The following is a 15462-nucleotide window of genomic DNA, read 5'->3' on the forward strand; positions in this document are numbered from 1 at the left end:
ATCATCAAAATAATAATATGTTACATGAAAGTTAGGTTGAATTTCCAAGTTCGTTTCATTAAAAATTTAGTGTTTAGTCGGGTATAGACTTTGTCGTATTTGGTGACGAATTCACCAAAAAATTTTGTTTGTAGCCTTTTCTATGATTTTGCCCCGCAGTGTTAGGTTTATGAACCCCACTACATTATGTTACGAGTATTATTTATTCCCAAATAATATAGCTGAATTATCGAGTTGTTACGTTACTAACCCTAATTAGGGTTTATATTTGATAATTGGCAATCCAGAGAGGTACTTTGTATTATACTTTGTCAATAGTACATTAGAAACATTAGGGGATATTATACTTCTCCGAAATTTCTAATACAAATTATGTTGACCCGTTTGACGTTTGTTGACTTTGTTTGACCGGATTTGGCAGTTGTCACATCATAAAGTAAATGCAAGTTTCATAAAATTTAAAACTTTTCCCAAAATTTTATATTATATATATATAACACCTTTAATCATTTACATATGTCATGAGACCTAAATTATATCATGGAACAATAATTTATAAACATTAGCTTATTTATGAGCATAAGAGCCAGAATGTCATAAAAACTCAATACAAGATATTATATTTTATAAACCTAACCCCTAAACCTTATATATTATAAAAAATAAAAATAATGCTGGAAAATACTCCCTCTCTCCTCAAAATCTTGTTCATATCTCCGCCCCCCCCCCTCCCCCCCCCAAAGTCACCTATTCCCTAAGCCTAATCATTTTACTCATTCCCTCACTCCACCACTCTACTTCTCTCTCTAAAAACTTCCCTCTTCATTTGCTTTAGAACTGATGAACCTAGAAGCCAAATCTATAAGAGAGATTTAACCATTCAATTCTTCATAAGTTTAGATACGTTCCTTTATTTTGATGACCGATTTTGGCAGAGTGAAACCCTAATGAGAAGACGAGAGAAAAAGGATATCGAGAGAGACAGAATCTATGTTTTCTCTATTTTTTTTTTCTCTCTAAAGCTCCTATTCCCCCACTCTATGAATTAGCCCCAAAAGCCACGTAAATTAGAAGATTAAATGATGTTTTTGAAGCTACAAATCAAAGAAAAGGTAAAACAAATGCACCTATTGAAGATCCATAACAATTTTTACAAGTTTTATTGTCATTTCATTTTTTATTTTCGGATTTTATGACTATTTCTTGTATTTGATCTCGATGTTTGTAGATTATCACTATAAACATGTTGCATGTTATGAAAATATTGATAATCCATGATCAAACTAAAGTTGAGACTAAAGATGATGACATGCAAGCTCTAAACCATCATCAATGGTGATTTTTCACTTTGTTCTTGAGATTTTGAGTCATTTGTACCTAAATAATTTGTAAATCATCAAGACATATTTAAACTTCATGCATGTGCTTTAGACCATAATGCACTTGTTAACTTCTAGTTTGAATACTTGATGTTTACAGTTCATTGCTAAACGCTTTCAAATGTCTTCATAAAGGATTTTATTCACCAAAAATATTCAAAACTCCTTAGCTAATAAAATTCGATTTATCTCAGAATTGCAACAAAAAAATAAGGTGTCTGGAAATTTTCAGAAAATAATTCATTTTTGTCGAATTATTTTAATTTTTGTAAGAAAATAGAGCAATAATCCACATAAAATACTTTCTGGGGGTTGTAAATCCTAGATAAATTTGTGGATGACTCATAAAGCAAATAAACATCTCCCTTGAAGTTTCACTTATTTTTGTCACCGTTTGGTACAATTCTTAATTTTCTTTGTGTTTAAATCAAATAAATCATAAAACCAAGTTCTGACATATGAAGTGATCATCTAAGAGTTTTCACAAATTCTAGATCTTGTCTAACACTCAGATAAATATTTTGAGAATTTTTGATAACTTATTTCTATTTTTCTATGATTTTGTGTATTTAGTGGACTAAATCGGGAAAAACAGTTACACTTTCCCAAAAATCATGAAAGTTACAACTACGCCATTTATTATGTTTATAAGAAATTTCAAATTGTCTATCTAATCTTATGTAACCCAATATATCCATCACATTAGACATCAGCTCATTTCCTGCCATTTTTTCTTGGAAACACACATTTTATTGGTTTTATTGCTGACCTAGATACATAGTGATAAATGAGTCGATGAGATGGATATCAAATTTTACAGTAAATATAGTATTATATAACCCATTGTACCCATCTTATCAACTAAATTAATGACTACGTGTCTAAATCAGCAATGAAACCGATAAAATATATGTTTGATGGAGAAAAGGGCTAAATCGTCACTAAATTTTAGTTTGGGAATTGTTCGTAAATTAGGGTAAAATAATGAGACTTTAATGAAACAGATAAGTAATAAAACCGGAAAACCAGGAAAAAGGGGCCAAATCACCATTTTTACCGGTAATTCATGTTTTTTCATAAACAAATTTTAGTTTGAGACTTTTTCGTAAATTAGGGTAAGATTTTAGGACTTTTCTTGAGATTTCTCTATATTCTAATCAAAAATGAAAAGTTTGAAAATTTATTTAAACTGTTTATTATTTATTTATATTTTCCTAAGATTAAACATCCATAAATCCAAAAATTAGACTCTACTATTTGAAAATCACTTTTTATATTTTTCCCAGATCATATACATTGTATATCAGTTGTACAAAAACATTGGTAATTTTTCGTAACTATTTAGTATTTTTCACAATTTTAATGAATTAAATGGTGGGGAAATACTTAAACTTGTCTAAATTCAAGAAAATTTACCAAGTGATGTTAAGTTACCGAGGAACGAAGAATAAAAAGTTTTGTGAATTTTCCTTACTGTTTACCATATATTCGTTTTTTATGTCAATTAATGCACATAAATTATAAAATCGAATTCTACTATCTGAAAATAAAATTTAATATTTTTCCTTGCTTCTAGACACTACATAACAGTGTCACAAAATTTCTAAGAAATTTTCATGATTTTTTACTATTGACAAAACTGCAAAATTGGTCCCTGTGGTATGCATTTTTTCTGAGGTTTAGTCAAAACCTCAACTTTTTTGGTTTTATGGTCATTTTGGCCTAATTTGTATGTGGTTTTGGTCCTCCGAAAATTAAAATGACTACTATACCCTTTTATTTTTATTTTCACATTTTTAATATTTGTTTTAATACTTTAATAACTAAAAATATAACAAGGGCCACATAATCTCTCTCTCTCTCTCTCTCTCTCTCTCTCCATTGATTAAGGTAAGGAAGGTTGTCCTGTGCTTTCCCGTTCTTCCTTTGAATCGATGGCATAATCTTACTTTGACTATACCATGAGTGGTCATCCAACACCAATTCATTTTACATTTTTTAAGCCCTACCAATACACTTACTGAAGATTTGGAAACTCTACTCTCTATAACAGATAACTCACATGTCAATTTGATATTCAAAATCTTTACAATATTTCAACACCCATCACTAGATTGATCTATTTAACTAGAGGATACTCAACAATGGATGACTATCACCCTAGTTCCATGTTTCGATATGTGTACGTGTTTTCTTTTATCTATTGAACTGGATATATGAGATAGGATGGTTTTAGATACGTTCAGTTACGAATCAGCTAACAAAAGAGGACAAATTGTTACTGCACCATAGGTGTTTGATGAAATGCTTGAGAGAACATTTTCTACTTGATAGGATCATTTACACCTTTAAAACTGAAGCAAGTATCATACTTTCCAAGATTCAAGCACCCTCAACAGCCATGTCTACCTTCCAGAATTGTAGCTCGTTGGTCATGGTGGTCTGCTCATTGTCTGAGAAAGTATAGTCTTACCATTGCAACACTACAGTAGACACTGGATTATACCGACGAATCTTTAAGTTCCAGCCGAGACAAATCAACCAAATGTCGAGAGTTAGCTTGCTGGACTATTTTATTTCTCTGTTGGAGATAAGTAGAGGAAAACGATGAATTATTTTACGTGTTTCTCTCTATGCATGTATCGGTTTTCACTCTTCCCTATTTCCTCTTAAAACCGATTGCAGGTGGTGGTGTTCGATGTGATATGGCAGCATGAACATGGTGGTGGTGAAAGATCGTTGTGGTGATATGACTTGTTTTCAAGGTCCAATTTCAAGGTTTTCATTTCCGATTTTTAGAAAAAATAAGGTGCTTAGTATTTGGAGGTTCGTGTTTTCTGTTTTCCAGCCAGAGAGCGAAGTAAAGAGAATTTTCCACTCATCGTTTTTCTGGTGAGCCCCCCACAGTCCCCACAGTTTCTTTTTCGATAAGCCTCCACAGTCTCATTCATAGTTGAAAAACGAAAAAGAAAAAGAAAAAGATAGATGTTCTAATTTCCATAGATTTGGATCTAAAGCCGCGATTTCTGATGTGGATTCAATTTAGTTAACGTATTTACAATTTCAGGTCAGATTTGTATTAATTTTTAGACACATACACTATAAAAGCTTTAAGGAAGATTGATGATGGTAAGCTTTTGTGTGTGTGTGTGTGTGTCAGAGAGAGAGAGAGAGAGAGAGAGAGAGTATGTGGGCCTTTTTTATATTTTTAGTTATTAAATTATTAAAACAAATATTAAAAATGTAAAAATAAAAATAAAAAGGTATAATAGTCATTTTAATTTTCGGAGGACCAAAACCACATACAAATAGGCCAAAAGGACCATGAAACCAAAAAAGTCGGGGTTTGGACTAAACCTCAGAAAAAATGCATACTACAGGGACCATTACTGCAATTTTGTCTTTACTATTTTTCCAAAATTTTATGTTTATTCAAGGAATTAAAATGGTGAAAAATAGTTAGACAAATCAAAAATTCAAGAAAATTTATCTTAAGGTCTTTGATTTCAGTTAAAACTGAAATACAAAGTTTGGGAAATTTTAAAACTAATTTGATTTATTTTTTGAAAATTTAGTCTTTGAAACATATTCTAAAATGTCAAATTTTAACATTTCAAAGATGAAAATTTTCCACTTAAAATGTTATTTAACAAATTGATACATGGAATTCTGAATTTTCCTAGAAAAATATTGTAACTTATTCGAAATTAAACTTTGACACATTATTGGCATAATTCTATTGTAGAAGTTAAGTATATAAGTATTAGATTTCCACTAGAGACTCACGAACATTAACATCATTGTAGGACATTGGTAGTAAGCCATGTGGAACATAGTTCAAGGCATCGTTAGCATCATCTCAAAGCATGGTGAGTATTCACAGCCCCTATTTTCGGTTTGTAAGTTTTGGGGTGGAAAAGCATGTCCAAAAACTATTTATTGTTCGTTGTATTTAATTTTACTTGCATCAAACTTGGTTGCTATATTTTGCTATGTATGTATATGCCATTTTGATTCTTGACGCCTTATCACGGTTAAGTCCCTGAAACATTTTAACAACTCATTAACTCTTTTGAGCGATGGTCATTATGGATAACGCTATTACGAGGTAGACAACTCCTCACTCGCACAGTTCGCGGAGTGTATTTTACCATTTCTATGTATGTGAGCGATACACATAGATCACTATAGGGCACCCCTCGGTCATTAGGCTTGGGTTGTGAACTCATGCTTTGTTCGTTATGCACATATGGAATTTGTTTCTCATGATAGCATCAATATTTATTTCTCATGATGGTAACAGACTTTATTTCTCATGTTAGCATCGAAGTTTGTTGAGTTAGAATTTAGTTGTGAGGTGTCGAAGTCATTTGTAGCTTGTTAAGATTCGAAGTTTGTATGTTAGATTCGAATATACGTATTTCGTAAGGGTAGCTTAGATTTTGAAGCTTTCATGCTTACGCCCTTATGTATTTTTTGTTCACTTCAGCTATTCCTATAAATAGGGATTAGTACTAGGGTAAGAGTAATGAGTGTAGAACTTTGTGCACTTTATTCTCTCATATTCCTATACTCATTCTGAAGTAAGAATAGAGCCAAACAGATCTTATTTACATTTTGTGTTCTTGATTAGATATGTACTCTGATTTCTTTCACTTTACTCAATTAATTCAAACTACATTTGGTATCAGAGCAGGATTTTGTCTAGTGACTTCTGGTTTTTTCTCTCGTTATCAAAAAAAATTTGAATCGTGATTTCTAGTTCGAAAGTTTTCCGCATTTTTGATCTAAAAAATTGATCTAATCATTAGATTTGATTTGATTCTGTGTTCTGTCTGTTCAATCGAGTATTTTCTGATCTTTTTCATAAAGATTCGTCCATCAGATTCCAATTTTTGAAGCTTTTCATTATTCTAGTCCGTACAACAATGGCGAACCTCAATATGAACACGGTGTCTGTATTTTCTTGTCTTCTTGGATCGTCGACCAAGAATCAGTGCTAATCCCTGAATACTATCAACAATGGGCTGATTGGATAGAAGATTATCTGAATGGAATAGATGAAGATCTATGGCGATGTATCAACAGTGGAAATATTCATCCATCAATGCTTATCGAAGTCGGAAGTGTTGGTTCATCTGCTCATGTTGCTGCTCAAGCTGAAAAACAGAAAGCAAATGACAAACGATGTATGCGTGAACTACGTGGTGCTCTTCCACCAGTAGTTTACAACTATGTTCGTGGATGCAAAAAGGCTAAAGAATTTTTTGATATTTTTAAAGAGAAGTATCAAGGAAGTGAGAAGACAAGAAAAAGTTATGTTAAGCAATGTCTTCTTGAGTTAGGTGAATTCAATTAGAAGGAGATGGAAACCATTGAAATATACTATGATCATCCGAATGAATTATTCTTCAAGTGCAGTCGTTATGGCGTTAATCATTCAGTTCTGGAGTACAATTTAACTTTCTTGATGGGACTTCTAAAGGAGTGGATGAATATTAGTTTAATCATCAAAACGCAACAAAGCTTTGACAACTATTCACTATCTTTATAATGTTATGAGAGCCCATGAGACTGAGATTAACGAGATTGCTGAAGAAGGAAAACTGAGTTTGGGCAGTCCTCTGGCACTTGTTTCGAAAGTCTCTGGAAAAGAAACTGAAATTGAATCTGCTGGTGTTGATGATTATGATAATGAAGGTTTTATCATGAACTCGGATGACGAAGTTGTGCCATATTATGCGAATAATAAAGTCAAGAAGTTTTACAAAAAGCCATTCAATTCAAAGTTTAAAGGAACTAATTCCAAGGGAAACTCATTTGGGAAGAATATGAGAGAGGAAACGAAGGTGGAGAAGAAAGAAAACAAGTCTGAGGTTGAGAAGCTAGAAAAGAAATTGAAGGGTGACTCTGGTTTTGATTGTCATTACTGCAATGGTGCGAACCATATGGCAATCGATTGTATGTCGAGGAATAGAGATGAGAAGAAGGATAGAGTGAAGGATGAAGCTTATTATATTGAGAGGCTATAAGAGGTGAGAGTTAGAACGCAGGGTATGTCTCTAGTTGCAAAAGGAAGTGGCGAATGGGATGGAACTTATCAAATCTGGTCTTCTGGATCAGATGATGAGGAGATGCGATACTCCACACTTGGAGCCATGATGCCAAGTATGAAGAGGAAAGTGAGGATGAGGAGAAGGTGAGAGGAAAATGCTCTGTTTCTACTGGTGCTGACAAGTCTCCAATGACTTTGAAGGTACGTTCTCTTCTCGAATCCTTTGAAATTCCTTTCAGTTCATATAATGCTATTCTATCTGACTTTGATGATACTCTATCTTACGTTATTGACATGCTTACTTATGTTAGTAGTGATGCTGAGAAATCAAAATCTTTATTGCTAGAATCACAGAAAATGTTGGAGTCAAAGATAAGTAGAACAAATCATCTAGTATTGCAGTTAAAGAATGTTACTTCTGATAGGGATACTATGAGATCAGATAATTATATTTTGCTAAAACAATGTAATATCTATTGTAATTCGGCCAAGAGACTAAATGCTAAATTGACTGATTTACATCATTCATCGGACATAAGCAAATAACAACATAGGAAACTTTTTCCCTTTTTGACATTCGAAAGGGAAAAGATAGATTCGACTTCCTATGACTGTGAGAAAAAGATTTCTGAGTTTGACAAGGTCCTAAATGACTCATACGCATATGGTATTGTGAAGATAGATGAATGTTTAATTGCAAATGATTTAGTTCATATAGCGAATGAGACTTTGACTAAAACTGAAAAAATAAAAATTTTGAAAATGACTAAGAATTCGACATCTAACTCTCAACACAGTTTTGCTGATATCGAAGATGATTCTAACAATATCAGTGAAATTGAGGCAGAGGAAGTTGTTGATTGTTCTCAGTTATCTTTCATTAATGTCACTGCGATAAACAAGGGTAAAAAAATTTGTAATGATTCTTCGGTTAAGATTAACACTAATCAACCCTCTACATCGAAAGTTCATGATTATGATCGTGTGATTGTCGAAGATAGTCAAACTAATAGTGCTAATGATGGCGAAGATGGTTCAAGTGACACAACTATTCCCAGAGTTGTTGTTGATCAAGTGTATGAGGAAACAGAGAAATTCAAAAAAGTGATGAAGGAAAAAGGTCCTCATTATCTCGAATCGAACTCTGTAGTTTATCCAAATTTCAAATGCACAAATGATGTTGTATTTCCCAATCAGGTGATTGTCACTACAGGAAAGGGTGATAAAGTAAAATCAGAGATCTACAAAGTTGTTGATGAAGATAACAAAGCAGTTTCGAAAGAAGTTTTTTTCTCAAATCAGGCGTTTCTCATGATGGTAACGGACTTTGGTTCTCATGTTACCAATGAACTACTATTTATACAGACTTTATACTAATTTTAACAACGAACTTTATTACATCATTTTAGCACAAAAAAACTTTATTGCTCATGTTAACAACGTACTTTTGTTATGGAATCCTTTATCAATATTTTGGACATCCATGATTTTACAATGATGGTATATTATAAACTTATGAACTCACCAACTATTTCAGTAGTTGGCCGCTCATTTTACATGCTTTTTCAGGAATCATCGAGTAAGTGGCACGTAGGGACACATCACTTGTAGGAGCATCTTCATGTGTTGTTTATCGATTGTAATGTAATTCTTTTTAAAATTGTTCAAAACTTATTGTAAATTGTAAAGCTTTTTAACACTATGGTTGGTGCTGTCTTTTAACTTTTGCAATGAGACCCTTTGTACTGTTGCACCTTGTGTTTTCGCTTTAGTCGGGTGTGACACCCTGACTAATACTCAACCAGGTGCCAGGGGAAGCAAAATTTTCAAATAATGACATAAATACCTTGGGCTCCATTAAGCTTTGATCCTGCATGGATTCCTAAGATGGAACAAAGATAGGACTAGAGGGATGGGGGACATTAGCATCACAATGGGGGCTCTTCTCTTTCATTTGAGCGATGTAAGTGGAAGTCTGACCCACACCAAGGCTATCGAAAAAGCACCGAAAAGCACCAATATCTAAGGAACGAGACCTCTTCACAGTTCTATCACTATTACCCTTGCCACCAGAAAAAACAACTGCAAGAGCTGTAGAAGCAATTGAATCCCTACCCCTTTTACGAAGAACTAAGGGTTGCTCTTCACATTCACCTTCATCATCGCTCCTAGAAACAATAACAGGGACAGTGGTAACATTTGGAGTTTGCTAACTCGTATCGTGATCATATGAATCATGAACTCTGACTAAAGACTCTGATTCCTCCTCATCCTCTTCCTGATTTTGCGAAATACTACCCTCACTCCCTTTACAAGAATTTGTTCCCAAACCATTCAAGATGAAATTTAATATTTAAACATCAGAGTAAAAATCACAAATAGCCGATGCGGAATAAACTCTAGGGGGATGCTATGCAGTCACGCCAGACCCTTCCCTTTTGAACCGGAAGTACCTGAAACCATAAACATGAAATCGTAAACACAGAGCTTAGTAAGTTCCCTAAAATACCACATATCATACATATCATCGGGCCTAGCTTGCACATTGGACCATCTCATAATAATGGACCTAACACTTCCTAATCAATGGGCCCAACCCAACATACAAATAGGCCTAGCCCGACATACAATGTGCCTAGCCCAACATACAATGGGCCTAGCCCAACATATAATATGCCCAACCCAGTCATGAAAATGGGCCAAACCCTATATGCATGCCAATGGGCCCAGCCCAACACATCAATGCAAAACTCATAAAGACAGCTAGAATCCATGGCCCGTCTGTCCAGGAAAAGTCTTAGTTTTAATGTCACAAACTCAAGACTTACACTAGGTATTTTTCCTTCATTTTCAAACTCATGTATACATTAAATACAATAAACACTGGTAATACAAAAAAGAGAGCCATTAACTTACTAGCTAACACGGGCTGCCCCTCCAGGAGTAGTCTCACTTTTGACTCTTTAGAAGTATTTGGTTTCTCAACAAATATGTCATTATAAATAGCCAATTGTTTCTTAGATGAGTTATGAAATTAATAATTTTGATTGTCTCAAAGATTAAAATGTCATCTTGTTTATTAGATCTCACGAACTCATTACTTGCACTAGGTCTTTTCTATCATTTTAAAATACATGTATACATCAAATACAAACACTGATAATACAAAAAAGTGAGCCATTGACTTAGTAGCTAACAGCCTCACCACTTAAGGAGAAAACGCAGTTTCAACTATTTCCTTTGTATTTTCCCTTTTTCATTTTAAGTTATTACGTTTTAAAATATCTATTTGTGACTGGCCAATGGATAAAATGATTTATTTCTAAAAAATGGCAAATATGGAACAAAAAAATGGTGGGACTAAATGCAAACTCATACGTAAATGCTAGGGTTAAATGCAAACTGTGAAAAATACGAAACCGACACGTCATCATGACCTGTTGGTGACCGGCCAACGACCCAAAAATAAAATGTTTTCTAAAATATAATGACAAATGAGGAACAAAAAATAAAGTTGAGGCTAAAACAAAACAAGGATGTATATCTAATGGTTTTTGTGGAATAAACCTTACATAAGGGGCCAAGCTACTACGTAGCCCGGGCTACCCCTCAAATTTTCCTGTCAAATGTAAATTTAGTGATTTTTTCAAAAATCCGTTGGAAATCCATCACAAATTCGTCGGCAATCTATCACAAAGTCTGATAATTGGGAATTTAGTGTAAATTCGTTTGTTTAGTGACGATTTTCTGATGGAAACTTCATTCGGAAACAAATTTTTTTAGTAGTGGAAGCTCTAAAAATTTTGTGCAACCCCTGATTTTTTTTCTGGATCTGCTTACTGTCTTAAATATATAAAAGAATAAAATAACTAATATATTAGGTTGACAATATTTCTATGTTTTCTTCTGTTGAGTTTTATAAAAGTAATTTTGGGACATTATTGATCTCAAGCTTATAAACGACTTAACCGGTTCAGCTTAAATTTATGGCGATTACAAAATATACAAACTATTAAATAACGACCTTAGCCCAAGCTCTAACACAATCATTCTGAAGTTAATATCACCTAGTGATTACACCTACTACCTATTGACGAGTAACCCTAGACAAAACATAAAAAGATGGATATCCATTTCTTCATTGGGGAAGAAAATTCATTCGTAACATGAAATTTAATGGTTCTTGAAGAAAAATAAGACATAAGCATTAGAAAGATGCATAGAAGTGGTCCACTAGAACCTCAGTGCACCTCACCTTGGCCCTGATAGAATGGAAGCTGACATTGGTTTCGATCTTTTCTCATATCCATTTGTTATTTTCTGCATAGAAATGGTCCACAAGAAGTTGTAATCCAAGTTCGATTCAACATCCATTACTCCCTCTATCACCTTAACCACCGATGACATTGAGGGCCTTTTCGTATAATCAATCTGCAAACACCATGAAACCACTTTCATCATCTCCACGACTTCTGTACCATGTTCCTGCATATCTTTACTGTACCTGTCAACTATATGTAACAAAGTCCCTTGTTCCCAACACCTTTGAAAGATACCGAGTAAGTGTTGACTTTCTTTTGGCTGAGATATATCGAGATTTTTCCTCCCACATAAGATCTCCAAAAGAACGATCCCAAAGCTATATACATCTGCCTTTTCGGTGATAATTGAGTCGAAGCATTCTGGAGCCATATAGCCAAAAGTTCCTCTCACTGTGCTCATCACTTGACAGCTTTGATTTCTATCCATGAGCTTAGACAACCCAAAATCAGATACTTTGGCATTGAAATCCCTATCTAGGAGTATGTTTTGAGGTTTAATATCGAGGTGAATGATTTTTTGCCGACATTCTTCATGAAGATATGCTAAACCTTTAGCAATATCAAGAATAATCTTCTTTCTACATTCCCACTTAAGTACGTTCTTTTGGTCTCCATTGTAGATCCATCCATCTAGTGATCCATTACTCATGAATTCATAGACGAGAAACCGCTCTGATTTCCAAGCACAAAATCCTCTAAGTTGAACTAGATTCACATGGTGAATGCTGCCAATGGACTCAACCTCTGCCAGGAATGATTTCCTAACCTCATTCCAGTCTACCTGCACAAGACCAAGACCATGAAGACATTTTACTGCAATCTTTGAGTCAACTTCGAGAACCCCTTCAAAAACGGATCCAAATCCTCCTTCACCAATCTTTTTGCTGAAATTCTCTGTGGCTGTTTTTAGTTCTTCATAGGAAAACCGAGTAGGCATTCCTGGCACTTTATCTAGATACTCTTCTTCCATTTCACCATTCACCTCTTCCTTTTGGCCTATGAACTTAGTAAAAACTACAACCAAAATGACAAGAAGCACCAAACTTCCAACTGTGGAACCTAGAATTGTAGTAACATGATTTTTTCTCTTTGGTGATTTATATCTTCCATTCTGGACTTTTATAAAAGCGGAAGCATGGACTTGATTGTTTGCATCTACATCAAAGTTCGTCATAGAAAAAAGCTCAGAAGGTAAATCACAATACCCACTTGAAGAATTCGAACCCAGGTACTCGAATATAGCTGCTTTGCATGAGCAGTTGTTCAGACACGCTTGTTTACAAGTCTCCATATCCACATGCTCCATGTTAGCTGTATAGGTGAAGTACTTGATGTTCTTGAGTTCAATGAAATGTTGATCTTGTGTAGCATTACATGTGAGAGGAGTAACTTCAGAGCAACCCTTGTTTGGTTGGCTATCATCCACTGCTCTAAAATATTCTGTCACCGGAGAGCTTGACTTCGGACAACTACATTGTACATCACCCGAGCAAATGGCATTCCTCCCACAAGCCAATGGATAAGAACAATCTCCAAAATCATATTCAGTTAGCAGATCAGCCACCATCTCCCCTCCAAAGGCTTTCAAGTGCCCATCTGGCATTAGTTTTGTATATTCAAGTGGGATTTCTTGAGGTATATCAATACTATCAAACTTAGTAGAAGAATTGAAGAAACACAAACTCCCATTTAAGAGCTCAATATAAATTCTTTCTTTATTTGTTTTTGTGACATTTATCAAGCGTTTGTAATAGACTTGAGGTGGGTTTGATTGGACATAAGCAAACAGACCGCTATCAGTGAGTTGAAGATAGTAAGAATCCTTTTGAGCCATCCAATTGGTTGAGGAAACACTAGGTATCAGCTTCTGTCCTTGCAATAGTTTTTGTCCAGCTACCAAACAGTCTGTTGGGTGATCAAAAGATTGCCAAACCATGGAGTTATAGCCATCAAACAACATCAGATTTCCTTTATCAGTTAGGTTCATGCCAGCAGTAGATTTCCCTCCAGTGTTTGTAGTCCAAACTATGCTTCCATCCACATCATGTAACACCAATTCTCCAGCTGCAGTGAAATTCAGTATTGCACCTTCCTTGACTGAATTGTCTCGGTTGGCTGACCAAATCACTGTTGGATTGCCTTTTGTGCCAAAAATATAACCAGGAGAGTAAGATATCTTGATAACAATGGCGAAGAGGTAAGATGTGCAGTTTCCGAAACAGAAGAAGCCACAAGCGAATTTTTCTTTATCAAGGATGACTCTGATCCTTGAGCCATCTGTGAAATTGATGGAAGGGATAGAAGATTCATCGTTGGTCCATGTGGTTGAAAGATTTGCTTTAGGTAACGGTTGAAGAGTATTGGGTGGATAACGTACATATATAACAGGGCCACTAACAGGCATGAGGGGGGAAGGAATGCGGAAGTACGGATTAGGAAGAACCGGTGGATTAGTTTTTTGTGAGCAACTATGAAACTCTGTGTTGGATGAGAAAATGAGAAAGAAGGCGAAGAAAAAGCTACAGATCCACGGTGCCCTCATCACTAATGAACACGCGATAACCTATGAAAATGAACAAATGATATAAACATCTAATTCAAATGTGAGGAGGATTTAAGAACTGAATTCCATGCAATAGTTGATTGACTCATGTAAGGCCAAGTTTCGTTTTCTGATTCTCTCTAAGTGGTGAAAACCACTCATTTCAAACATGGCCACTATACTAAATATAATTTCTTGAAAAATATATGAAGTCAACTAGTGATCAAGTCTAACAATAAATTTTATTTCTATATTAATAAATGAATAGTTATTACTTATTAGTGTTACTTGTCATTTTCTCATAATTTACGTTATTTTTTTCAAATATTCTACAAAAATGCCACTTATCATTTTCTCACTATTTATAATTTTTAAAAAGTATTGATGTTGATAATAAGTTAGACAATATTTTTTTGATCACTGGTTTTTAGGAGAAATTTAAATTTGTTTTGAATAAGTTTCGGTTATGATTGCCGATAATTAATTATATTTCTATATTGAAAATCCTACAATATCATGTTTAATTGATAGTTTATTGAAAATAATTGATTAATAATTATAAGTTTTTACCATAAAAAATTAATTATTTATATAACCATGGTTCCTATGGGCTATAAGCTAATTAATTACTTCCTCCATCCCAAATTAATAGTCTATGATTCCTTTTTTGTTTATCCCAAAATAATTGTCCACTCCTAAAAATAAATATCATTTTTACCAAGATATCGTTCATCTTTATATATATTAAAAGAGAAACCTGATTACATCATCTTCAACAGTCTAGTCTATTGATCGGCTTTCTTTTATAGTTTTTCACCATTGGATCAATTTGATGATGTCATCCTCATAATGTTAATAATATTTTTTAAATCTTTTCAGAATGTTGATTAAGGAAATAATTATTTTTTCCGATTCCGACATTTATGATTAAAATGTTAATTAAGGAAATAATATCATTGAATCATTCAAAATCGTGACCCTTATAAAGTTCAAAACCATCATTTAATCAAATCTCATTAAATATGCATCTAATTCATCTATTTTTGACAATTATTTGAATTTAATATAAAATCACGCCTCCCGTTTTCCAATTATCTCTTGAAAATCGTTAATCAGGTCTCATTCTTTATTATATTCACCAATATCATTTAATTCCGATCTTTG

At 33.9% G+C, this 15462-nt stretch overlaps 1 protein-coding gene across 1 annotated transcript; it reads right to left on the reverse strand.

Annotated features, from left to right (window-relative positions):
• Positions 1-11428: 11428 nt before the first annotated feature.
• On the reverse strand, positions 11429-14425 carry LOC145163385 (G-type lectin S-receptor-like serine/threonine-protein kinase SD2-5). Its single transcript, XM_079082230.1, has one exon. It carries the CDS (start codon positions 14296-14298, stop codon positions 11686-11688), a length of 2613 nt encoding a protein of 870 aa, XP_078938356.1. The 5' UTR covers positions 14299-14425; the 3' UTR covers positions 11429-11685.
• Positions 14426-15462: the final 1037 nt, after the last annotated feature.

This window comes from Lactuca virosa, chromosome 1 (genome assembly GCF_052849685.1).
Source record: "Lactuca virosa cultivar CGN04683 chromosome 1, Lactuca_virosa_CGN04683_v6, whole genome shotgun sequence".
Taxonomy (NCBI): domain Eukaryota; kingdom Viridiplantae; phylum Streptophyta; class Magnoliopsida; order Asterales; family Asteraceae; genus Lactuca; species Lactuca virosa.

Bases quoted from the DNA above. Each gene is read 5' to 3' on its own strand.
- LOC145163385 (XM_079082230.1), bottom strand. From the start codon at position 14,298: ATGAGGGCACCGTGGATCTGTAGCTTTTTCTTCGCCTTCTTTCTCATT.